The sequence below is a fragment of the Vanellus vanellus genome (genome assembly GCF_965231255.1).
Source record: "Vanellus vanellus genome assembly, chromosome: 1".
Lineage (NCBI taxonomy): Eukaryota > Metazoa > Chordata > Aves > Charadriiformes > Charadriidae > Vanellus > Vanellus vanellus.
In genome coordinates this window covers 199,633,734-199,661,068 of record NC_138905.1, presented here as the reverse complement: position 1 = coordinate 199,661,068, position 27,335 = coordinate 199,633,734, and the positions used below count along the sequence as shown (strand labels likewise).

The window sequence follows — 27,335 nt, the reverse complement described above, 5'->3', positions numbered from 1 at the left end:
CTATATGAGGCTCCCAGGCCAGCAAATCACGGTTAAAGTCACTTTGTTCCTCTGCTCCTTCAGCATGGGAACGAGTGCAGAATGGCTCATTCCAACTGTGGATAGTCCGTTTACAGCAACAATCATATCACCACACCTAAAAAACACAAGAAGAAAAAAAAAAAACAAATTATGACTTCTGCTCTGTAGTATCTATCACCAACAAACCGTGCTTCATTGCTGGGGTGGTGGGTTTGCACCAGGTTGAAAATGTAGCTAAAAAACCCAAAGGGGTTCAATTTTAAGTCTGTTTTACTACTGAAACTCGTCTGGGAAATTCCCAAATTGCTAGATTTCAATTCTAATAGAAAGATAGTTCTGCATTAAGAGCTAACCTGTAGGGAAATGTGAAAAGAGAGAGTTGGAAAGATCTAATGGAGTCAAGAGAAGATAATGAGACAGCAAGTGCATGACAGAAGCATTTCTATTTGTTACTATGGATTATAACACGTTTACACCAAACATGGCTTTACCATAGGAGGTGTAAGTAAAGATACTTATGGTTACCAACCGCATTCCAACTGAAAACCTTGTTTTCAATGGATTATGATTTTTTCAAACGTAACCATTTGTTTAGAAATCTCCCTCAGCAGACAGTTCAACTGAGAAGCTGTAGCATCTCTGTGTTTTGAAGCAAGGAACAGAAATTTGGGAGGGTGCTGTTTGCCAGCCTTGAGAAAATTGACCTTGAAAGGTTAAGTTTCGGTTTTTACAAGCTCAAGAGACACTTCAAAAAGCACCTAAGTTCTTGCTACATCGAGCATGCTCCATCTCCAGGTACCTCTTCTCTGCAACTTGCATGTGTGCCTGGCATCCCCCAGAGCAAGTCGAACATGAATCTGGAGATCAAACAGTACTTTTCCTGAAACTGATCCTCCCAGTTATTGGAGGCACCAAAATGGATGACAAAAAGATGCTCTCCTGAGCTTTCCCAGTGTCCTCCACTAGTGCAGAGCAGAGGAAGAAGATGTGGTGTGACCAACACCAGTCAAATGTGCATTCAAAAGCACTTCTCTGCCTGAACCAAGGTACCCCATCACCCAAACCACAATGCTACAGCTCACTGAGTGGGGCCTCACTCACTCGGCCTTTCTGCTGAAGTCATCTCACCTTCTATAAGATCACACCAGACAGATAATATAGGCAGAAAACTCTCTTAACTATTGAACTGTGAAGTTATTTTCTTCCTTTGTCTCTGGCCAAACAAAACATTTAGATAACTTAAACAAAACAGAACAGCTTCAAAAAGCCCAGCCCCAGGATAACTCACGGTGCAGGTTCTAAGGAGCTCTCCCTTGTTGATGGCCCATTTGTAAGTCCATATTCTCAGTAAGACAGCACATTTGAACAGAGGGTACTATATCACAGTATCACACAAGAGAATCTTTTCCATTCCTTACAAGGGGGTAAGTGTGAGCACTCTTCCCCTCTTCTTAGGAATGATGCTTGAATTTCCATTTGCGTGAAGACTTCTAGTTATTAATTTCCCAATCTGAAATTATTTACTTTGGGTTGAACTGAGATCTTTCATTTAATCCAAACTGTGTCATAGTTGGCCAAAAAAATGTAATTTTGCGTTCAGCCAAGCTATTTTTTTCGTTTATTTATTTAGTCATTGAACTGAAAAATCAATTACTGGCAAGGCTCTAGGCGTAAGTACATTTTTTCTCAAGTTACTTTTTAAGTAAACCTACATGTAAAAATCACGCCATAAAACTTCAAGTTGCATATTCTTTACCGCCACCTTCACAAAAGATCAGTTTATGAACAAGAGAACCTTTTATAGGAACTGTACGTCCTAGTTCTGAACTAATTCTACACAAGGCTAAGATGCATATACGCATATTAGACCTCAGGGTTGCATCCAAACATAACATTTAAGTAGAATCATATAATCCTTAAGATCAGAGGGGTCTTCAGGAGGTCTTTAGTCCCACCTCCTGCTCAAAGCAAGGTCAGCTGTGAGATCTGACCAGGTTGCTCAGGGCTTTATCCAGTTGGGTCTCGGAAACCTCCAAGGACAGAGACTGGGCAACCTGTGCCACCACCCTGACCGTCCTCATGGGGAAACGGTTGCTCCTTATAACCAGTCTCAACCTCTTTTGTTGAACTTGTGCCCACAGTCTCTTTTCCTCTCGCTCTGCACCACTGTGAAGAGCCAGGGCTCCATCTTCTCAATAATCCCTTTGTAGGTACTGGAAAGGGCTGTCCCCAAAGACATCTCTGCTCCAGGCTGAGCAAGCCCAGCTCCCCCAGGCTCTTCTCCTAGGGCAAGTGCTCAAGCTCCCCCCATCTCAGGGGACTCCACTGAACTTGCCTCGTTTTTCAGTGGTTTTCATGCCAACTAATGACTCTTAGGGCACCGACATGGCCACTTGGTTCCTTAACTATCTTTTCACAGATAGTGACTTTTTCAACTACTTTCTTGCCTTTCCATTAAAGCAGCAGCAACTGTCTTCAGTACCAGAGTTTCCAGCAGTGGCTGGAAGGCTATACGAAGGCTATATGAAAGGATAAAGCGGTTTTAGAACTTCAAACAATTAGAACTTTACAGAAGTTTTAATTTTCTAGCCCTTCTCTAGGAAGACAAAAATGTTACGAACTAGCCAGTTCCGCACATAGACATTTTGCAACGTCTCTTGGCCTAAAGGAGCATTCAACAGGGAGATGGGAGACGGCAGGTGACATCAGCACTGCAGCTGGGGAGGAGGACAGGAGCTGGCAGAGGTGCCAGCACAAGCACCACCTCTGACAGACATCCTTTCCCCAGCAGAAATACCTGGTAGTTCCCTGCATCACGCCCATCAGGGAGGCAAAACACTACCAGCTGCATGATCTCCCCCAGCGCAAGATGCTACCGTGTATTTCCTTAAGCAATTAGTTGCACCAGCACGTAACTATTTAAAAGTGTTGATTATAATCATTATTATTACTACTACTACTATTTTAACTTACTTTAATCTTCCATCAAAGTACGCGGGAGTTCCAAGAACAATCGTTTTAATGAAGAAAGGCTGGTTCGTGTGGTTCTCCTCGTAGCCACCGACGATGCTGAAGCCCCAGCTCCCTAAATTGCTCCGCCGCAGTACTACGTCATGGCAGCTATGTAGGCAGCTGTGGAATGGAAGCACAGGATAGCTAGAGAAAAAGCCGTGTATACCACATATAGATATTTTTATAGTAGACACACCACCTGCTGTCTCATCGTTACCACTGTGCTAAGCACGGAAGAGAAGGGGAGGGACGGTGATTCGACTTCTGTTCCCAGAGTAATTTTGCAATATTCAAACTGACTACCAAAAAAAAAAAACAACCCAAACCTACAATCTTGAGACAGAAAAATGCTTTGAAAGAAATAATGCAGTGCTAGAATAATCACCTAAACACAGTTAACTCTGTAAACTGACAGTAATAGAATGGCATTTTAGGGATTTCACAGGTGGCATGAATGTGGGTGGAAAATAGATGCCTGATATGTTTAGTTTGCAAGTCAAAAATGCAGTGCGTTTTTCTTCCACCCCCAGTCAGTTTAGGCTTTTTCTACTTTAAGTAAAGATCTAAAAATACATGCATCATCTTCGCTACCTCTGAACTGATGCATCACCAGTGACGAAAATACAAGCGATTAACCATTTTATTACACAGAACGTAAATAATTCAGATCATGCTTCACTAACTGTACCAGTATATGTTATCTCCCCTGTGAAAATTAATTCTTGCTGATGAAGGTGGCAATGACTGTAATTAAAAAACAAAAAAACAAACCCAAAACCAACACAGAAATTAATTTTTGGGTAAAAAAGATGCTAAGTTCCTTACTGACGTACAACACTCCTTTAAAGAATAGCAGCACAATATATAGCATAACTTTAAGGTCCACACAAGGGCATCTGTAGTATATAAGCAATAAACCACTGCTGAAGCATGGAAAGGAAGTATATATGCCAAAACTGAGAGCTGTTTATTGAGATTAGGTAACTCGTTAAGACTTGAATGGAAGAGAAATTAACTGATAGTAAAACTCAGAAAAAGCGTGAAATCTTTGGAGGACCAACGCATGGTTCTGTCATCTTCAACTGCATTCTGCTACCAATATGCCTGGTTCTCGTTGTGGTTTTACGCTTAAACTACAGACCTGAGCCCGGTAACCCTATCAGAGGGAGAGGAATTAACTTCAGTCAGGGCGTGCAGGCGAACAACTATGCGCTGTAGTGGGAGGTCTTCTTGATAGCAGGCAATGCCGGAATGAGCTTACAGCTGTAGCCACAAGAGAGTGAAAAACAGAACAGTAAAAATGAAACACGGTGGCACGTAGCAGACTGCAGTTTAGTCAAGGGGAGGGAACTTGCTGCAAATCTTGAGGAGTTTTTGTGTTTGGAAGAGTTGGTAGTGGGTTCTTGAAAAAAACAAAACCAAAACCCATGGGGATTTGTAACTACAGGCTCATATATGTGCAAGAGACCCGTGTCAAGAGTCTGTCAGAATGGCAAGGCTGATCCAATATTCTAAAGTTACGTATTTGGCCTCATAAATCTACGTAGCAGATTAACGAAGAGACACATGAGTATATATTTTGTGTTTTCATTAATAATGTCTCTGGGTTTCAATATTCTACAGAAGGTTAAGATACAGTTAAACAATAGAAAAGATGACTTGTGTTCAATGACAGCAATCCACGTGGGTAGTTACTGTGGTTTGTGAAGGGATAAACCAAGTCTATTCATCTTCCAGTTTCCTAAGAAAACATTGCTCCTGTTCACACTGCATTTTGTAAGCGCGCTGCCAACTGAATACAGCTGAGATAGTCAGTCAGGCAGAAGTAAGGGCAGATGTGCTGCAACAAAAAGGTCTCTGCTTTTGTATATCTCTACAACTTAGCTTAAAACAGGTAACTAATTATTTTATCAATTAATTCCGTACCTTGGAAGTCCCAGCCACATGACCCATGATGGTGACCAGCTGGCATCGTATTCATTTTCACTGATGGTACTCAATTGTTCTTCATTAGCCTGGGGCTGCTCTTCCACAATCTGGACTTCCAGGGCTTTCAGGGCGACTACTGAAGAGGCAGCACTAGCTTTCAGCATGGCCACCGCCTCGCTGTGACTTAGGTTAGTCAAATCAATGCCGTTGATGTTCAGCAGCACATCACCTGTTCAAAGGCGCAAGTGGGAACACATCAGTCTCTCAGAGTCGTTCCTACCGACAGCACAGCACCTCCCGCGCCAGTGTTTCATTCAATACTGTATTTTTTGGAGCTGCGACCGTCTGAACTAACAGCCTGGGAATGTGAATAGCTCTGAAGCCTTATACTGTCAGTTTGAAACACTAAGGTACTGAACTATTAAGGTGGATCGGTATCATTTATTTCCACACACGACATGAAATGCTGTGGCTTCTACGGTACATCGCCATGAAAATTTGAGACAGAAATTACCTAAGCACCTCACCATCTCAGCTGCAACTGCTATTGCAGATGCCGCTACATAACCGTTTCCAGTGGTGCATCTTAGGTCCACCCTAATTTTAAAAGGGAAGGAAGAATGATGGAAGGGACAATACAGGCATCACAAAGTAACCAACTCTTGTAAATAAGTGAGGCTCCACAGAGTGTTTTAGGTTTTCTGCTTTTTCTAACTTGTTATGCGGGAGACCAAAACGGAATTCAAAAGCTACTGGAAAGGTTGGCACAAAACCCAGTCCATTAGAAGAAAGAAAAAGCACCTCTACAAATATAATCTGGAAAGAGCCGAAGCCACTAAAAAAATTGCCACAATTTTTATTTTATTCCAGAACATTTTTTTAAAAGTCTCAGGATTAAAAGAAAAATGTTATTTAATGTCCAAGCAGTGACAGTCTCCTCTTTCTCACAACATCTCACTTACCAATGAAAGCCAGAAAAAACAAGGGAAAACTGCAAACACCTGGGTCACATTTGGAATGAGACTCACTTTTTAAAAGCTTATTCCTCCCAGGGAAACCTAAAGTTGAGCTGCAGCTTAACTTGAAATCATTTTTGTTGCTGCTGTGGCTACTTTAATGTTACACAATGGAAGAGCAATTGCAACTCTTCCATCAAGTGTTTTTCATAGTAATGCAGAAAAAGGAAGCATACCCATTGGTACGTGGGTGTGAATCTCCCTCTCTCAGAAGCATATAAGGATGGCTCCCACACCGTTCTTTTTAAATTTGCAATCTGTGAAGTTTTTTTCCTATATTTCTTTCCTAAAACAATCTGTAACGCTCTGAACTCTGAACTGCAGAGATCCCATAGGCAGTCTTTGTTTCACATACGGCACAATATGTTTTAATCATCAAATGATTTGCTATCGATCAGGCAGGACTGCCTACACCTACACCGAGTCTAACCTCCACCTCCCAGTTCCCTTCTGCAAAGCCAAGGAACACGGACGGGTGCTGTAGCACCCCAGAAAACCAGCAAACCCAAGTTGTCCCAAAGGATAAGGCATTCAGGAACCAGGGTCAACACTGACGTAGCTTCAGGGGTAACCTCAGCACGGGTGTGCTGTGGGCCCTCATCAGAGCATCTCTGCTGTTCAGATACTACACTGAGTAGCAGAGATTTCTCGGACAGAGAGGGGGCCCAGCCCACCACGTTAAACACAAAAACAGGATGCGTGCACCAAGCATCGCACCAGACCCTCAGCTCAGGGGACTACCGTCAGCTTTAAACAATTTAACTAGACATTTCCTGATCTTATTCACTTCCCCTGTTATCGTTCTCTAAACATCCCTTTCCTAGAAAAGGTGGAAGTGTGATACTAAATACCCTATTTCCATTATTGAAACATCCATCAGCGCCTCAGTAAATCTGTGAGAAGACTTTTTGACACCACCCGACTCCAGAGCACGTAACTCATCAAACAGCAATCAGAGGCCGCCCGTGCCACCATGAAAGCCAAGCCCCACCTCGTTTAATCCTGCCATCTCTTGCCAAACACCCGTGAGGCTGTACACTTGTCACGAAGATGGGCAGTTCGCCACTTTTGCTGCCTCTGCCTCCTGCCACTGTCATTCCCAGAGATTCATGTGGCTCTTTTTTCACAGTAATGTGTTTTTCTTGGCATGTAACACACTGGGAGAGATCCTGTTTGACAAGGATAAATAGCATTGTTAAAACTTAAAAAAAAAAAACCAAAAAAACAACAACAACAACAAAACCAAACCAGAACAAAACAAAACACAACTAAATACACCCCAAAGCTATATTTTGGCACTTTAGCAAAGGGTTTAAAAGGACTAAGTAGTGCAAATCGGCTTCAGCTGGATTTCCTCCAGGTCAGAAAAAAAAAAAAAGCCACTTATGTAGATAACAAATATAGACACAAAGTTCATAAAGGCCCATCTTGAAAATCTCACTCCAGTTTTTCTTAGCATCCTACACTAGAATAGGCTAAATTTTAGGACTGGACTACAAAATCATATGGTCAAAAGAATGGACACAAACCAGAAAGAAATCTTTTGATGTCTTGGTGAACATTAGGATTACCTCATTTGTCAGTAGAATGTGGCCCAGAACTATGAAGAAGCTTCTAAGAAATGAAAACACACGTTTTCATGATGGCAAAGAGAGACCATTTAAAGCCCTTCCATGTCACTTTTTTTTTTTCACAGCTGGTATGGAGGATGTCCCAGAGCACAAAGTAACTAAGGCCAATCAATGCTATCGGTTGGTAATGGGTGCTTCATGCCTAATTGATTACAATGAAGACCCAAACCTGAAGCAAGACGAGATCCTGTATTTCATTTTCTACGACCTGAATCACAATGTTTAGCCCGTTAAAGACAGCATCTGTCATTTGTTTGGTGGTCAGCCCAGCCCAAACCATGACACCCATATTTAGTTTTACCCCATCAAAAGGTTCTGAACCTGAATCAAAGTATATTTTATTTGCTGAAGTCCTTCCTCTTCAGGATATTTAGTCATTCAAACCACAGCGCATATACCTGTAGTAGCATCTTAAATCAACAGAATCCAAAATAACAACAGAAATAACCTGAGAGTTATTTATTTATTTAAATATTTATTTATTCCCCTGCCTTCTCCTGGAAAACGGCAACACCGCTTTCTTCAACTTCCAACGCCACATGCTCCTCCTGACTGACTCTGCTCCTCGTATATACACATTAATCACATATGTAGCTATACATACACATACCATAGCTTATAAAGACAGGTCTTTCTTAAGTCTCCAAGCTTTAGGACCAACTGGCTGGTGCCATGCAATTATACAAACATTTTTTAAGCCAGAAGACTTCTAAGCCAACTGCAGGTTAATGAGAGAGAGGCAAAGATAAATGGTATGAAACGTGGGAAATGTCCACTTGCAGTTACATGGGACTTTCCCCTTTGAAAGAGCCCAGGGATGGTACTGATACGTGAGGGAAGTCAGCTCAGCCAACGGATCAACTTTGGAACTGCAATATGAGCATAATCCATACTGGCAGATGGAAAGTGGGTTCAAGCTCTGATATAGCTGAGCTGTAGTCATTGGGTTGATACGGCCCAACGCTGTGGCAAGTACTAACAGCCACTAACTATATTCAGGAGCTTCACCTTTGTCCCTCAGGAGGAAAACAAGCTTCCTAGAGCCTCACTTGTTCCTTTCCTGAAACTACCCAAACTTTTAAAGGGAAGTACTGTCAACACGTGTAAATCCTCCCAACAGAAGTACGATGTTAGACTGTGATGCCAACAGAGTGGACGGGAGGGAAAGGTGGCTTGGTTGACATGGTCAACATGACAATTATTTCACAAAATCAACTTCTCAACACCAAGAAGTCATATTTTTCTAACTATGAGAACACCTCAAGCACAGGCTTTATTTCTGCAGGTCTTCCAGATAATTTGACACTAGCTTCATGAAATTCTCTTTGTTCTGCCTTTCTCTCCCTGCTTGACTCTGCAGAACTCAGTAGTCTTGCAGCCAGCACTGCTGCCTCATGGAGGAGATGACACATCCCTCCAGCATGCTCTTTATATGCTGGATGGTGTGCACCACATCTCCTGTCCGTGCCGGTTGCAGCCAGCATAGCAGCAACAAAAAAAATAACGTTCTTGAATGACAGCTCTCCCGTGCAGCAGTAACACACGAGCCACTGTCTTAGACAAAGTCTAACAACTACAGCTGTATGAGCTCACAGAACTTGCTTCTTTCACTGTAGTCAGCAAATCCAAAAAAATACTGAAAGGCTGTTGCATATCTTTTGTTCCCACTCCAGACATGATGCAGGACTTGAGTAGTTGGAAGTCGTCTTTTTTTATTTTAATAGCTAAAAAAGAAGATAGAACCCTTTCTTCCAGTCTTGCCTTGCTACACACTCAGAATATCACATGAGTAAAATGGTATTTATACCTCTTAGAAAGAGAAACACTAACCTTATGTGAGTTGGGTCTGCTGTGAAACAGCTGCTGGGACTGGTGTTGATGGGGGTTGCTGTTGTGAGTCCCGGTGTCTCGGATAATACTGACTGTCTGTGACTTCAGGGGTCTAGAGATGATCAAATTCACCCTCTCCCCACTAGCCTGTCGAATATATAAAACAAAGTAATGAAGTTGATAGGATATTGATTAGTGGAGAGGGAGGAAAACATATGATGAAATATGAAACGAGACAACAGCAGAACCTGTTTTCCGGTTCCTGGGGGTGCCACAAACTGCTTAGACTGCACAGTCCCCTTACGTGCTTCTTGCTGCAATTCCCCCCAGAACGGAGGGGATATTAACACTCCTCCTTTGCCTCTGATGTTACACGTACACCAGCTGGAAATCCTTTGCCAAAAGGACTGTTTCTCACTTTGTGTTATGAAGCCTCAAACACTAAAAGTCACCCAATTCCACTTGCAGCCTCTGCGAACTTCTGCAACATGAAGCAATAAAAGAAAGAAATGCCACTGTGATGGCTCCAGGGTCTGCAGATTTTGGTCAAAAGCTCTGAACACCTCTGGTACTTCCCAAAGAGACTTCCAAGAAAGATGTTATATATGAGCAAACCGTCAAATTCCAGAGTTTGGGGAGTATCAGGAGACTCAGTTACCAGAGGTTAAATAAAACATCAACTCTTTCTATTGCTGCAAACCTACACCTCAATAGATAAAAGTCACCCAGTGTAAAATTCTGACCACTTCACTGTATCCAAAAACTGGGAAACAGAAATTACAATTCTCAAGATCATTGTTGCTTTCCTTTAACTGCAAGGGAAGCTCTTGAAATGTTTCCTGAAACAAGTATTTACTACTTGTTTGTATCCGAGATCTCTATGTGGTGCTGGGTTAAGCAAAGAAGACTGCACTAGACTGCAAGAACCTTCTATTGGTCTATTCCACCTTTCCTAAAAACAGACCAATTTTCACCAACATCCCATCAGCAGGAAGCAGCAACGGGCTGCATCTGTTTCCTTACAGACTGGGAGAAAGGCATGGAGTAAAGGTTTTCCTGTGGGAACAGGGAAGGGTCATATGTCACACTGCATCAAGCTTTGGTTAATATTTGTGTCCAGAGCAGAGCCAGACATTGGAAATAGCCCCTTCCTGAATACTCAGAAAATGAGTTTTACTGCATGGGATTCATGGAAGACCTATTTTTTCCTTCCCAGCTGCTACCTGTTGCCTCTATGAAGTTTGACAAAACACTTTCCTGTTTGAACCCCAATTCCATGCACAAGCAAATCTATACAAAACAAAGCCCACTTTTATAGAGCTTACTGAGAGATTAAAACTACAGTACATACATAAATATAATACTCTTATGTTTTTCTGCTGAGCAACAGGCTATGTGGTACTCTCTCTGCTCACGCGAGCAGTCTTCTAACCTTCCAGGCTGTATGCCAGGGAAGACTAATGCACTTTTCACTTCTGAGGAGGTGAAGTTCACCTGCTAGGTGCCAAGGCAGACCCTGTTTTGCACTATTATTTCCAGAACATAAATCACAGCAAATTGCATCGCCGCAGGCTTTTAGGTGTTACACAAGCTGTTCTGTCCAGGACAGACTCTACCCCAGGCTTTGCCCAAGAAATAAAGCTGAGCTAAGGCCTCGGGTAGGGAAAGCAAATTACCTGTATAACCTGAGCAGCAAGCTCAGGTGTCCCGTGCTTCAAGTCATGTCCATTAATTGCAAGTACGCGGTCATTGCTGCAGAGCCTGCCATCTTGAGCAGCCAACCCCCCTTCCAAAAGGTCAAGAATAAAAACTCCTGGCTCATCCGTTCTGCGTACAAGTTTAATGCCAAGCTGCTCGCTGGAGTCGCGTTTATGCAGCGTCACTTGAAAGCTGTCTTCCCGCAAGGAGCTGGTGGTGTCGGCGTGGTTGTGTGTGCGGCTGCCGAACCGCCTCTCTCGCAGCACGGTGAGGTGCAGCACCGAGCAAGGCTGGGAGAGCACAGCGCGAGCGTGGTTGTGAGACACATTGCTTATGTCAAAGCTATTGACCTGCAAAACAACAACCACACAAAAAAAAAATCAGAATGATATTTTCACATGTTTAGTTGTTCCTGGTGATGGAAATAATGTCCTTTCCAAACTAAATTCACAGCTAACTGCAAAACCAACTTTGGAGCAACCTACGTATCTGACCCTACCAGGCTTCCTCTCTCATCCTTTCATAGAATGGTTTACGTTGGAAAGGACCTTGAAGATCATCGAGTTCCAATCCCCCTGCCATAGACAGGGACACCTCTCACTACACCAGGTTGCCCAAGGCCACGTCCAGCCTGGCCTTGAACACCTCCAGGGATGGGGCCTCAACAACCTCTATGGGCAACCTGTTCCAGTGCCTTACCACCCTCAAAGTGAAAAACTTCTTCCTAATGTTTAATCTGAACCTGCCCTCTTCCAGTTTAAAGCCATTCCTCCTTGTCCTATCGCTACATGCCCTAGTAAAAAGTCCTTCCCCAGCTCTCCTGTAGGCCCCCTTTAGGTACTGGAAGGCCGCAATAAGATCTCCCCGGAGCCTTCTCTTCTCCAGGCTGAACAGCCCCAACTCTTTCAGCCTCTCCTCACAGGAGAGGTTCCATCCTCTCCTGCAAACCCATTTTGGCTTTTCTTTCTTTATTTATTTTTAGGTTGGCAAAGACCCTTAAGTTCATCAAGTCCAACCGTTAACCTAACACTGCCAACTCCACCACTAAACCATGTCCCTAAGTGCCACATCTACGCATTTTTTGACTACCTCTGGGATGGTGACTCAACCACTTCCCTGGGCAGCCTGTTCCAATGCTTGACAAACCTTTTGGTGAAGAAATTTTTCCTAATATTCAATCTAAACCTCCCCTGGTGCAACTTGAGGCCTTGTCCCACAAAGGTGACAACATCTCTCTAACAGTGAACACCCTCTGTCATTATAGTCCAGGGTTTTTTTCTCCGGGTCTCCTACCTTGTCTTCCTTAGATCTTTACCTTGTTTGTTCTCTAGGACAAGAACTTTCTGTGTGCCTTCAGTGTCAATCCCAGCATCACTTAAAACTATAAAATAACAACTATAAAAAGCATACATCCAAATCTCTGAAGAAAGCTCCTATCTAACAATATGCAATACTTCCACGATGTGAAAAATTTAAAAACCCCTTGAAATCCAGAATAATGAAAATTGTTCATAGAGGCAGCAGAAAAAGGTGGTTGTACTGAGGTCTTAGCATGAACTTAGGAGATTTTCCACTGACTTCAGCTAGGTCAGAGTTTCAGACTTATCACCTGTGTCACTCAAAATTCAGTTGTAAATGAAAAACACATTAAACTTTCACTCCCTATAAACAAGAATTGTGTTTGTTATGTGGCCCACTGATCAGTAATCTTCAGTCATTTCTTGCGCTATAAAGTTAAGATAAAAATGACGGTGCAATGAGATTTGGCAGAAAATGGAAGCACCATAAAAACCTGCACAAAAGCTGTATTTGCCTTGTTCTGTAAGAAGGGGTTCAAAGTTAACACTAAACCTTCATCCTTAGCACGTACTACTGTGCCCTGGTGGAGGAAGCCCTGCCCCATAACTTCAGCAGACAGAAACTAACACCAAATGGACTATACTGACCTGCCTTACTTAAGCTTTTGATGGTCCCCATTGCAACCTAAGTAAGGAAAAATACAGTCTCGCAGCTTCCCACCATCTAATAGCAATATTAACACTTAAAAAAAAATAGGAAGAGAAAGGACTCGGAAATCTAGGTACGACAGCTACCACATTTACATCACACATCTGAGTTGGGGGGCTCCCAGAGGTTGATGCGCAACCATTTGGCCGTGGTGGTTTCAGCAGGGTGAAGCGGTAGCTGTACCCTCGCTGAGCTACCTCCAGCCCCATGCCCAGCACAAAGCCACCACTCCCGGCAGCACCAGGAGCTCAGACACCGAACCACGTCCATGTCCTGATCTGCTGCTGCTCCAAGACAGGCTGTAACCTTGGGCAGAGGGAAAGGAGGCACAGCTAGGATAAATAACATTTAGAGCTGCCACCAGCAAAACCCACCGGGGCTCATCTGTCAGAGCACTTAAATTAAATCCAGTTTTATTTTTAGCTGTCGCTAGCCAAAGTAAATACATAAAATATGGAAGCATTCAAAGGGCACAGAAGAATATATGCAATAAAATGTAGTAATTCTTCCTACAAGGCAGTTCACAATTTCAGAACAAAACAGCCTTAGCATTTCTTGGCAAAAGAGATTCTCATTAGGACATGCTTTACATGAATTACAGTCACAGTCCAGCACAAAAAAGGGACAATTTGTAGAGCACTTTGAAAATGTTAGGTACCTATCTATACCTTGCAGACAACATACGCTTTTATGTAGCTGTTACTAAACGCTGTTCCCTCAGATCTTGAAAGGGTAATACTTCTTGTTTGACTGGGCAAGAAAATGCTGAGTTTCACCTCACAGTCCTTTCTGGCTTTCTTTTAGTCCTTTACTGCTCATAAAAGCCTTTGAAGACAATTTCGGAAATATTCGACTGGAGTGTGCATGCTGAGCTGCATCTAACTGCACTTAATTACAGCTGGCAGAGACTGAGCCTGGTCATTTTAATACAACAGCTCAGCACCTGCACAGGTAAATTCAAAGCAATAAAGATATTGTACCTTCCAAAACTTCTGGCTTTTACCTCCTGTACCTCTCCCTCGCGTGACAGCAGGACTCTCACAGACACCCCCCTGGCATGGGACAGCCCCAGTGCCAGCACATCGATAGGGAAGAATCGCTGCAGCTTATAAATCCTATTTCTAGTCAATTTATTGCCCTTTATGGGTTTGGAAACTATAACTGACACCTGCCCAAACAGCAAGAATTTCCAAAGCTTCACTGGAGCTCAAGCTCCCTATTCTGGTAACCAAGGAGAGCCCTTGAGTATAGAAATAAATTAGGCAGTATTCAATCAGTGTCTGCAACTGCTTGTTAAAAAGGTAACATTTTTGGAAACCTCTTGGGTTGCCTTCTTGGCCAGCTACTATGCTAACGCTACAAGAGAGGAAAAAGGCACGTTTCTCAAAAGGGACTTTATTTTCTGAAGTGCAAACTAATTTCATTCCAAGGGTAACCACAGTATTTAAGGTACTTCTAACGGTTTGATTTCAAAACAGTGAAATGAAGAAGGCTGATACTGCTTTTGAACTGATCTTAGGCTATCAGATCAAAAGCAAACGTTGTTACTGAAGTCATTTTAAAATGACAGTAATATGTTTGTGGAATCATTGTGGAATGATTAAAAATAGAAAAAAGCTGAAGGACTGTCCTGTTTATGTAGAACTGTTACTGCCATTGTTAAGAGTCCTATAAACAACCCTGTCCCCTAACATAAAATTAAAACTCCAAAATTAATAGAATTTGATCTTTTTACTGTGGCTCACTACTTAAAACCGTAACAAAAATACACACTCGATCATAAACAAACAATTAAAATTTAAGTTGGTTACTTCTTTGGAAAAATATTTAGCACACCTTGCTTCAAATCACGCCAGCGAAGAATATCACTGACTCTTTTACACATACCGAAAGATGCAGGTCAACTGCCTCAGCTACTGGAAGGTAACAGAGAGGCCAGAATAAAACAGCAGTTTGTATGGAGTCGGCCTTACAGTCCACAAATTGCTTTTTACATAGGACAAATTATGCCAACTTGTTAGCCAGAAGTAACCTTGGGTTCCTTCGGAAAGCATGCATAAAGTTGAAATAAAGACCAAGTCCCACAACATTTAAAACCAGAAAAATAAACTCGTATTTTAAACACTGATAAGAGATGCTAAGGAGGAAAAATAATTCCAGGGACTGGTCCAACAAACAACATAAAACATGATAGCCAAAGGTGCTAGAACAACAGGCTCTGCTCTGAATATTAATTTGCCTTCCAACTGATAATTGCAAAGCTAACGTTTACACAACGTGGTCTGACAAGGAAAATCTCCCATCTCATTTAACAGGCAGTTCTGCGAGGAGTGAATGGAAAACAAGCGGACAGAATACATAATTAGGTTCCATACTTGAAGTATTTGGTCTCCAGCAAGAAGTCTTCCGTCTCTGGCAATGATCCCATCTCGATAAACCTCTTGAATGACAATGTTGATCAAAGGTGTTTCGTTGCCACCCACTATGCTAATTCCTAACTCGATGTAAGGATTGGACCGATGAATTTCAATAGTAGTGATCTCTCCTTCAGGCAAGGTAGGTGGCTGTTGATTTGCTGCCAATTATTTTTAAAAAGAAAGATGATTAATATCCTTTATACCTTATTCACTTTCATAAAGCAAATCACCAAAGGACAATGTAGACAGGCCACACAACAACGGTTTAACAACAAATGAAACAAGTGCAATTGGATTAGTTCCACTAGTTGTTGGAACACCTAGCTCGTTCCAAACAGCTCTCTAATGACTTAGTAGCATCCATGCTTCTTGAAATGGGGTCATCTGGATCGGAAAGGATATTCTGATCCCTTTGGATCCTGTCCTTTATAATAAATTTCACACACTTCATTTCCAGTGGGATCACTTGCGTATTCGTATTTGGTGATGATGATAAAAACGTGTTTTAGGGGTCACCCCATGTCACGTGACTTGGTCGTGCCTCTTCGTTAGCTGGTCTCACAACTGCACTAAGAGCTGCCAATGAGTTACTGAGTCAAGAGAAGGAGCCCATTTCTGAAGCAAACATGGAGACAACTAAAAAGGAAAAAGCGGGATGCTAAAGGGTGGCATATACACAGGAGAAGGAAGGGGACAGGACCACCTTCCTCTGCGGTAAGGCTCAGCGCTTCCTCTCTAAGATCCCAGATGCTAGAGATGTTACTGCTCGTTTGGTGCAGATGGATGCAGGAGTTACTCAGCTGCCTTTTCGCTCGAGCAGGACAGCACTCCGCGTGTGGGAAGGCTGCTGATCCGGGCGGGGGTGGAGGGGGAGAGGGAAGGGGGAAAAAGAAACCTCATCTTAGAAAACAACTTTTGTAATTTTACAGAAAAATACACTCCTTTCAACTCGCTGCGAGGCCAGCACTACTAGCAGATTAACGTGACCTACTGCACCATGATATGGTAAATGATGATACAGCACCATGACATCTGGCACACCCTCTGAGATATTTCTTTCTTTCCTAACTCTGACCTTATCCCAGTTGTATACTTGCACATAACCAAAACCCACTAACATTTCTCCAGGAACTGCAAAAGAAAAGAGCAGAAGATGAAGACGCACATTCATGGTTGGCAAGAGACAAGCTCTGACACCACAAATGTTTCCGCATCTGATAACAGAGACTTGAGAAGATAAGTGATGACATACTGTCTGCTACCGTGTTCTCCTCAAAAGGCGGATTGTCGATGCCGGGCTCGTCTGTCCACGCGGGAAGGGCAGGCGAGGTGAAGCTCTGCTCGGCTGGCACTATTCCCTGATCTGCGTCTGGAGATAAACTGTTAGGCTGCTCCGTCCCACCGGGACCGCTCTCGCCCTCTGCTTCGGCTTGCAGCTTGCTTGTTTTCCTTCTCTCCAGGGCAACCCTTCGATGAGAAGCCCCAGGACACCTGTGAAGACAACGTTCACATCACGCTTCAAGCCTTCAGCAACATTTGTAGCACAAAATGCCCGAGTGCTCCATCAAATGAGATCAGTCTTATTCAAAGCCACAGCTTTAAACTAATCATAAAAAATAGTACACACATTGGATTTTAAGGCCAAAATACACTTTAGTGGACAGAACTCCAAAGCAATATGGCCTCCTTCACAAAACTTTTACTATGTAGTTTTTTGGCCGTGAACTAAATGTGCTGTCACATCTTCTGAATGTGAACTTACTGTCACGTACGTTCCAGTTTCTGGAAGATAACCTTGCTGAAAAGATTAAACAGGAATGGCATAAAATTCCACAGAAGTGGAGCCCCCTTCAAAGACATGTTTGGAGACCCACTGAAGCAATCTCCTTTCACCTTAGTAAGCCAAGAGAAGGAAGCATCATATTTTCCTGGGGTCATTTGAGGGAGGAACAAGATGAAAATTTTACCTATTTGCAATCTAAGAGTTAAAATACTGAAAAAAAAAATATTATGCTTGTCTAGGAGCTTGTATGAAAAGTTTAGCAAAAGTAACAGCTCTGCTCATTATGTCCTCTTGAATCAGCAGAAGGTGTTTCATCCTCCTCCTGTCTCCCCTTTTTTCTTCCCGACTTCACACAGGAGATGCAATTTTTGGCTTTCCCTCATGTAACAATGCTCCATCAGCATTTGGCGCTTTTCACTATAAACTCATTTTTGTGAGTTCCCATTATTCTTAATGCAATATATTTTTTTTTTTGCTTATGTTTAAAATCCTACAATAGTTTATTGCAAAGAAGGGCTGCAATGTTGCAAATTCACAGAAAGCCTTCATTTATCGAATGGTCTTACATTTATGTGGAGATAATTGGATGTGGACATCAATCTTACATCTGCCTCTGTGACAGTTTTGCCAGCGTCTGTTATTTCACTTCTTACAGTATCTGATGTCCTTCTTAAAGTTCCTGCTCCTGGAGCTGCTGACCACCTAAAGATGCTCATGCTGTACCAGTGTCAGAAAAAAGGAACAATGGTCTTCAAAGGACTCCCTGTTTGGGAACTTGACAGATTGTTATAACACAAGGAGGAATGCTTTATTTTTGCAACGTGAGAAGAAATGTGTTAACAGAGTAAAACACAGCAGAAGTCTAACGATGTCCTAACTTGTTAAACCAAACCGGAATGTTTTGAGAATCACAATTATGTTCTGACATTCTGTGAAAGGGATTTGATAATTGTATGGTTACACTGTTTTGGTGTGATGGATTTTGAAGAAATGTTAGGAAAGTTATTCAGCTCTGAAGAATGTTGATAAAGACACCTGTATAGCTTTTGTGACCCCCAGCAGTGTTATACATACATAAAAAATCATGATATGTATGTTTAGAAGAATGGCGTAAGGTAACCCAAATGCACTGTGAAATATGTATAAATAAATAAATTAGAGACGGTTCACATTATGAAACTATACGCTTAGGAAATAATTTCTCAGGGCTTTCTCCAAGGGGACATGTTTTACAGCTGGTGGTCATCTTGTTCTTCAAAGTTAAGACAGTGCAAGCTCAAAAGATGAAAATTACTTGAAAGGTTTTGCTTTGTGAAAAAGTTTCTCTGATTTTAATGATGGAACGCAACCCTACTTCTTGGTTTTACCCAGGTAATATTTACTACGTAAAATCATTGGCATAGTGGGACTTATCCGCTATGAAATCTGGCTGGACTCAATTTATTCTGGTGGCCAGAGACCCAGAGTTACAGGTGAAACTCGGCAGGAAGTTTTTATTGTTCCCTATTTCACAACACCAACCTCAAAACAAGAATCCTAAAAGGCCAAGAAAAGGAAAGATGCAATCCCTCCCCTCTAAATTTCTAAAATACTTTAACTTGATGGGGTAGCCCTATACTCACACAAATCTTCCCACTGGTAATGGGGAAAAAAACCCAACAATCTCCAACACCATTCACTTCTGCAGCAACACAGCAAGAGGTAAATGCTCTTGCAAAGGAAACGTCTTGCCTACTGGGAACTCTGGCAGATCTGCTCTCCTACAATGATCCACAAGAGTTTAGGACAAAGCCACCCTAACCTGCCCGTCCTTGCTGTCCCTGAACCGCTCTGCTCTAGGGGTGACGGTTTTCAGCAGAGAAGTGAACAAATAGCTCAAAATCGACACTGTCAGAGGACCACGCTTCAGTCCCACCGAGCTCGGGCCACAGAGACTATCCGGCCTTATGGGCCTACTTTATGAACCAGATACTTCCTTTGGTATCTTCTACCAAATCACTGCACTGTTGACTCTTGCTCTGCCAGCTCACAAGGTCTGTGGATCCCAAAGGAGCTGGTGTAGATGGCAATCTTTTCTTTTTTTCTTTTTTGTTAAACTGTATCAAACCAGGACAGAACAAAAATATCACCCCTGGAAGTGTCCTACTTCTGTCAAAGCCTTCCAAACCACAGCCAGGTCCTCCTCCACTCTCCTTCACATTCCCCCATCGTTACCTGGCAGCTGATGAAAGCCGTCGCGCGAAATATAAATAGGTTTGAGGTTTATTTTTGCCAATGATATTTAATTATCATTTCAAAGGCTAATATCAAGAAATGTAAACAGCCTCCTGAGCACACCTACTCAGCTCAGCGGAATGCTTTTTGTGCAGCACTCTACAAGGCAAAAAAGGAAAAAAACCCCAAACATATACTTCCCCAAATTAACCAGTAATTGTAGCAGACTACAACATTCAGCCTGGCATAGTGGAACTGCGTTGCCAGGAAAGTAATTGTCCAGTGGAGACATTAATTCATGGGATGCCAATTCCGAGGTCTTTAAACACGATATGCCACCTACCAAGCAGCAAAGCCCAGTATTCGTATTGAAGCACATATATATATAAAATCTCTATAAGGAGATTTTTCCTTTTCACTTGCAACATAAAATGATTTTTATTGGCAGTAGGAATGTATTATTCACAAACAGCAAAACCATATAACAGTTGTAACAGTTAACAAGCGCCAATAAATCTCTAAAGGTGCACACCTTCACTAATACTGTTTTTGCCAAATATCTGGGATAAAGAGCATTTTGGACTAAATCTTGTAACAAGTTATGTACATGGATGGGCATCTCGGGATCAAAATGAGCATTGAAGATTGTTTTTATGTGTACAGGGATCCATTCACATATAACAAATTACATAAATAAGGGCTGAAATGAGACCGAAATGCGTCTTACAGGAATGGCATTTCATATCTACCTACAAAGCCAGAATATCTTGGCTAGAAGTGAGAGGAAAGGCAGGAATGTCTTTTAGAATTTCCAGAAATTATTTAATTTCTTTCATGTATCAAGATGCTCAAGAGTAGATACTGAAACAACCAACAAAAGCAATTGAGTGACGTTATTTATTGGGAAACTTGAAGGGCAGTTGCTTTTGGGATGTAAAATGAGCTTCTGCTTATATTCATCGACTCCCTCCTCTCCTCCCTTCAGCACCAGCTTTTGCTCAATTCTGGATGGTGACAAAGCATAGCTTTTACCTTCAAGTTCTCTTAATCCATATCAGACAGAGAAGTTTGTTGGTTTTTTTTTTTACAGTCAAGTCTGCTGGGTTTCTCATTTAAAAGCTGACTTCTTGGAACACTAGCAGCAATCCCTCTCTGCAGACAAAAAGAGCTTTCATACAAAATTAAGATGTAGTTTACAGTGTATTCCGTGGAATAACAGTAGGGGCTCAAAAAACACATTTGCTCACTGACTACTGAAAAGAAAGATTTCATTGTAACTTAGGCCATCAGCTTCTGCCCAGTCTAGAGGTTCGATAAAAGCAAACACACCAAATAGCCTCAAACCAGTTGCACTAAATCGTTTTCCAAGCAGGAGCTGAATTTAAGCAAAGACTGCAGAGAAGCAACACAAATGCCTTTGCTATTGCTCATAAAACTTTGACAGCACAGTGACCTTAAGCAGTCATTCTGGCAAGATCTACAGCTGCAATTCAGTGTAAAAGACCGTGCTGCTTTGGAAAGTTAAGTGTTTGGGTCTTGCTTTTTCTTTTGCCAGAAAAAAAAAAAAAAAGGAGGAAAAGAAAAAGAAAAGGAGGCACCAGGAATTACCTAGATTTGGGAAGCAGAGAAGACTCAGGAAAAAGAAAAAAAAAAAAAAAAGGAAGAGGGCTTTTGTTGCACATTTACCTCTCACGACCCAGCCTACAGGGAGCCAGGTGGCTTTGGAGCAAAGAACCACCACAGAAAGATCCTTCACCTTTCCAGCAATGGCAAGAGTCCATAGGGCATGGAGAAACTCTGAATCTGTTGTCTATCCACTTACTCAGATGTAAGAAAAGACCTGCCAAAAGAGGGTTAAATCCTACAGGTTCTCCTGGCAGCTAAGGTGGGACCGGGGTGGGAAGAACAGTACTCAGCAGCACTATCATAAACACCAAAATAACCAGGATTGCCAAGATTTTGAGTGACAAAATTCTGTATTTATACAACTAATTTTCCTGTGGATCTTGTTAATCTAAATCCATATATTAAGCATACGGACTGACACACAGTGAATAGCTCAATAATTTCTTCACCTCCAGAAATTACAATCCTATGTCGAGTTAAGTTTGAAATTCGATATAAAATTGGCTTGAATCTTGACCTCAACATTAAAACATTTGGAAAAATGTCTCCATCCAAAACGGTAACTTAAACTACCTTAGGACGTAGGGGAAAACTGAAGCCCAATTCGAAAGCAATACATAAACACAACACAATACCTTACGCTCTCATTAAAAAGTTGTACGAATTTCAGATTATGTTTTTGTACAATGGAGTTTCTTCAGGTCTGAATAAGCGATAAGAATGAACTGAATCAAAATCATACACAGAGAAGCTCAATAATTTTTTTGTTGGATTTTCTTCTGATAAATTTACCTTTGCTATTTAGAAGTGGAATTGGCACCTACGTTACTAAACATTAACAAATTTTCTATAGCAAGTGACTGGGAAAACCAGTACAACTCAGCATTACACATTTGTTTTTTTCCCTTTAAATCAGATTATGTGCATAGTGTTTAACTTTGAAAACCACAGTTTCCAAGTGAATGTGATGAAACTGAAAGACTGATAAATCAAGAGTACTTTCTTTCTGCAGTGAGGTATCATGGAGTGCAATTAGTGAGCATGAAATAATCCAGTTTGTGTCTTGTGCCTCTCATCTTGCCGGAGCAGCTTGCAGCTACCTTACACTCCGAGGCGCCTGCTGGATATGATGACATTTTCTTCCAGCTTTTATGCTCAAGTGGAGCTGGTTAAAACAACACTGGAAAACCTGAGTGTGAATATTTTTAGACAGTGAATACTAACCAACCATACAGCATTTCTTAAAAATACAAACTAGCTCATGTAAGAGCTTGTTGAGACTAGTTTATATTAATCTATGCTGAAAATTATAATAATACCGAGTTTTATATTTCTTCCCTACATTTAATGATCAGTAGTAGAATTTTACCGGATTAATTAATCTATATAAAATCAAATTCAAACTACGCAGTTGCTGCCATCGTTTATGTCAGCAATGATAATTTACAGGTGTTCAGATGTTTGCAAATAAACTTAATTGAAAACTGTAAATCACCGTATACTCAAAATGTGTATCGCATCCCAAGACAACAGAAGGAATTGAAAATGAGCAGCCTTCTGCAACTGAAAGCTTTTTTCCAGCAGACAAACAGGAAAAGCTAGTGACTCAGCTCCCTCGGATTTCATAATAACCTTGTGCATTAAGTAAATGAATATTTCATATAAACCTAAAGAGAGCACACAGAGTGTTCCATGTACAGATGAATGATGTGGTCCTGGTGTAAACAGCCCTAATACCATTCAAAGAGACGCCAGCCAAGGAAAATGGACTGAAAAGGTGAGGGATAGGACAGTGGGAAACCAGAGGATGAACCAAATATGTAGCAGGAGTCTTGCCAGCATTTTGCCTTTTATTAAAATCAAATCAGTTTAATATTAGGGTTATAAATTGAACAAACAGTTAGGCTTCCCCACCACCCCCAAGTCATCATATAAATCAGAAATTACTTGCCTGGAGGAAACAAGCAAGAGCCTAAGCTAACACGGACACTGTGTGGAGAAATAAAAAAAAAGGGGGGAAAAAAAGTAGAGAGAAAGACTTTTCATTAGTCCCCGTACATCCCTGACACGGGCCCCACACATGTACATTCATGCCGTGGGTACAATAACCAACAAAACCCAGGCAACTCCAGGCTCCCCACACTCTGTAGAGTTGCTGCATGTCCTGCATGCCCAACGTCCTCCCAGGCTCCGAATCCCCAGAAACCTTCAGAAGGAAGAGGGCACGCTGGAAATACGCACACGAACAAGTTGTTTCCAAGGCAGGAGGTGGCTGCTCTCTTCCCTTTCTCTGCAGAGCACTTGCCTGCACACACACCCACACCACGCCTGAGACCCAAACAATCTCCTCCGCAATGTCACCCTTCACCCAAAGATGGTCTCCAAGAGTCTCCAAAGGGATAAAGACCAAGACTGCGGAAGAAGTTCATGGGGTGGTAAATCCATGCACCTCTCAAATAAACCTTGCCATCCAGATGGCCACCAGTGTCACTGGACCAGATTGAGGGCAGGCGGAGGAGGCACACGGCTAATACCGCCCTCCTTTTGGGGAGGGCGACAGGAAAGGAAACCTCTCCCCATCCCGCCGCAGCCACCACTGTCCCTCCCTCTGGGCCTGGGGTTCTCAAGCCCAATGTGGAGGGCTCTGCCTAAAGAACCGGCACAGATAAGACTACCAAACCATGAAACACTCTCATGAAATGGGCAACTGCTGAAGTTTATGCAGGCTGGTTTAAAAACTAAAGAAAAAAAAAATAATAGTATCAAATTGAAAGAAAGCAAAGTAGGTAAGAACAGAGCCCATGATGAAGTCATGGAAATGAAAGGATCTCCTCTCAGCTGGTGACTGAGGAGACCAGAAGAGTTAGGACTCATACCATCCATTTTCATGAAGAGCTGCCAGATGATATGCTTGTTTTTATAAATGCCGCTGACAAAAATGCTCACATATTGAATTGTATTTCCCCAGTGCCTTTTGTCTACGTACAACGGGTATGCGCAATGCTTATTCTTCCGGGCTTGATCCTTTTTTGCAGGGACACTTACACACTTTTCTGAAATCCCTCTCTGCAAAATGAACATATGTTTTCAAATAGATCGAGTTGTATACAGGGAATATTTTCTGGTAGCAGATGCAATTCACCTTTGAAGTCAGATACATTTCCTTTGAATGCATAACTTCCTTCTCTATATATTCTTCACTGTACTCCTCTTATAATTTCATAAATCTCTAAACAGCTTAAAGTTAGTTGGTGTAGATACACATAATATTTAATTATTTATGACATTAATTCCATCATATTCTAGCTTTAACATAAATGGTATGTCCAAGTTTTTGTTCATGACTTACATAATGAAATAGCTAATGATTAAACAAAGCCTCTGCTTATTTCCTGAAAATACTCTCCAAACTATACAGGAAACAAAAGAAGTCAAACATACCCCTCAAAACAAGTTTAACATTTTCCCATTAGAAAAATGACATTGCCTTACAGAGAAGAATGAAACATCTTCACGTAGCACGGTACTGCACACACGGTAGGGAGGCAATTCCTTTGCTTGAAGAACAAAGTGCGCTAGTCTGCACAATATGAACTATCACCCTATATGAATTTGATAATCATAGAATCATAGGATACCAAGTTGGAAGGGACTGCAAGGATCACCTGGTCCAACCTAACAATAATCTTATTTCCCTCTTTCTATCGTGGCCTCCTTTCTAGATTTAAATATTTAGGGTAGGATGGCATAAAGCAGAAGAACCATAAAATTTCAAGGCCAGGCTGGACGTGGCCTTGGGCAACCTGGTCTAGTGAGAGGTGTCTCTGCCTATGGCAGGGGGGTTGGAACTCGATGATCTTCAAGGTCCTTTCCAACCTAGACCATTCTATGATTCTAAAATTACTAACAGTTCAAAATAAGGCCCTAACCATTTAGGTGCAGGTAGTATTGGAACGTGTCTCTATGACACAAAATCACTCACGAAAGCTGCACCAAAACTTCTCACAGGTGTGAAGTGATGAGTTTCTACCAAATTAACAGGGTGTTGGAAGTGTTCTATAAGCAATCAAAACAAACAAACGAAAAATCCTAGAAACTACAGCATGGTCACATGACAGACCATCAACCTGTTCAGTAATTTAAAAGAAAATTTAAATTCAGATTTAAAAGAAAAAAAAATAGAGGAAAATAGGCCTTGCAGGAGTCTTGAGAGATACCCTGTCCATCTGCTTACCTCAAAGCAAAATCAATTCTGCTGCAACTGTTTCTGATAAAGGTTGGTTTAACACGTTCATAAACAGTTCTGAAAGTGGGAATACACAACCACCACCCAAGCAATCTGTGCCAGTGCTGGACCATTATAAAGCCTTTTTCCCCTAAAATCTAACTAAATCTCCTTTGATCCTATTACACTATTTCGTTCCTCTTTGCAGACACAGTTTGCACATCTCTCATTTTCCCCCTCCCTCCCTCAGCCTTTTTCCCCCTACCATAAACAACTCCCATTTTCTTTTACTTTTTCTGCTAAACCATGTTTTTGATACCTCTAATGAATCACGTCGTTCTCCCCATGACTCTCTCCAAATGTTTACACTATTTCTGGTGCGACGTCCAAAACGGGATCCAGTGCTCCAGTTGCGCACAGTTACAGACTGAACCTCTCCTACGGCCTTCCACTGTGAATTTAAAAACCACCACCAACCCTCTCCCCACCTCCTGCCCCCAATTTCTACTGCTACACAAGATGGCCTACCAGGAGTGGAAAGAACGTGCAACGCAAGCATCTCCACCGCTCACCTGTTTTTGAGATGTGCCGCCAGGTCACATCGCTGCATGACCTCCTGACACGAGGAAGAGAAGGGGCACAAAACAAATAGCTTGTCTAACAGTTTATGAACAAGAATGCTGGATTTTTTGCAGAGTTTGAAATGGAGTCTTTTTCGATCCAGTGGGCAGAAATCCTTCTCCTGCAGAAAGTTCCTTAGGCACTTGTAGCAGAAAGTGTGTCCACAGGGAGTGTCCAATGGCTGCAACAAGGGCTGAAGGCAAATGTGGCACACCAAGTCGTCGTCCACTTCGTTCTGGTAGTTGTAGAGGTGGTTCTCCCTTGTCCAGTGCTGCTGGCCACACTCGAAGCACAGAGGGTTCAAGGAGGCATTCTGCTCCACCGAAGCCATGTCGTCACCCGTAGTCCCCATTGTACAGCTAAGAAGGCTGATGGATCCTCCTCCTCCTCATAGGATGGGGTTGCTCACATAAAGCTCAGAGGAAAGCAACTTCTTCCAGGGTGACTTATGCTCTTCAGTCACGTGTCATTTTCTGCAAGAAATAAAGAACTATAAATTAGCCATTTTGCATGAATTATGAATGTTCTGGTCAGAACTTTTGACTTCTTCTGGGTTTACCAAAACACAACAGCTAGACAGATTAAGAGAATGTTCCTGTTTTCTGTAAATTTGTCATAAAAGAGAGCACCAAAAAAAAATCCGCAAGTACGATTCCTTTTACAACATAAACATTTTACGGCTTCATAACAGCTGCTGCACTGCACAGTTTTCACCTGCAAGATGACCAGTTTGTGACAGCAAGGACACCGCATTATGCAATGTCACACTAGAAGCATGCAATTAGTGTCTAGCACAAAAATACCCTATTGTGTAATAACGGTTATATGACCAAGTAATTAAATGTGTTCTTTAATATGAGATTATGATTTTAATCTGGTCCTTCTCTCTTTGTTGGCTTTTGACTATTAATGTAGAATATTACACATTAAAGGTCTAAATACATCGCATTAAAAATAACAGCAACAAACCGCTTACCCTGTTCTTTCCATTAGTAATATTGCATGTATGTCATCACTTACCTTCAGGTTTTCCCTGTGGGTTGCTACGCAGTAAGAGGGACTGATTCTATACAATACGCCACGTTTCATTTAGTACAGACACCAGTAATAAAAATATGGAATAAACTAATCATATGAAGCCATTGGTTCCAAACAGCTAACCTGTTTTGCTTTTTATCTAACAAAATTACAGCATACTCCATGTGACGATAATCATGTCAGCCAAAGGACTGTAACTCTGTCACTGTGGGATTTATTTTCTAAACTTCATAAGTTATTAAACTTTGCCTCTCTTAAAATAGCTGC

The 27,335-nt window shown here is 41.8% G+C and overlaps 1 protein-coding gene across 1 annotated transcript; it reads right to left on the bottom strand.

Moving 5' to 3' along the window:
- On the bottom strand, positions 1–26,382 carry LNX2 (ligand of numb-protein X 2; the record flags this gene model as incomplete). The annotated part of the gene is made up of 9 exons (XM_082484317.1): positions 1–136; positions 2,995–3,153; positions 4,960–5,191; positions 6,970–7,147; positions 9,440–9,586; positions 11,116–11,487; positions 15,520–15,719; positions 16,814–17,052; positions 25,982–26,382. The coding sequence occupies 9 exons, from the start codon at positions 26,380–26,382 to the stop codon at positions 1–3; spliced, it is 2,064 nt and encodes a 687-aa protein (XP_082340443.1).
- Between the last annotated feature and the right edge of the window lie 953 nt (positions 26,383–27,335).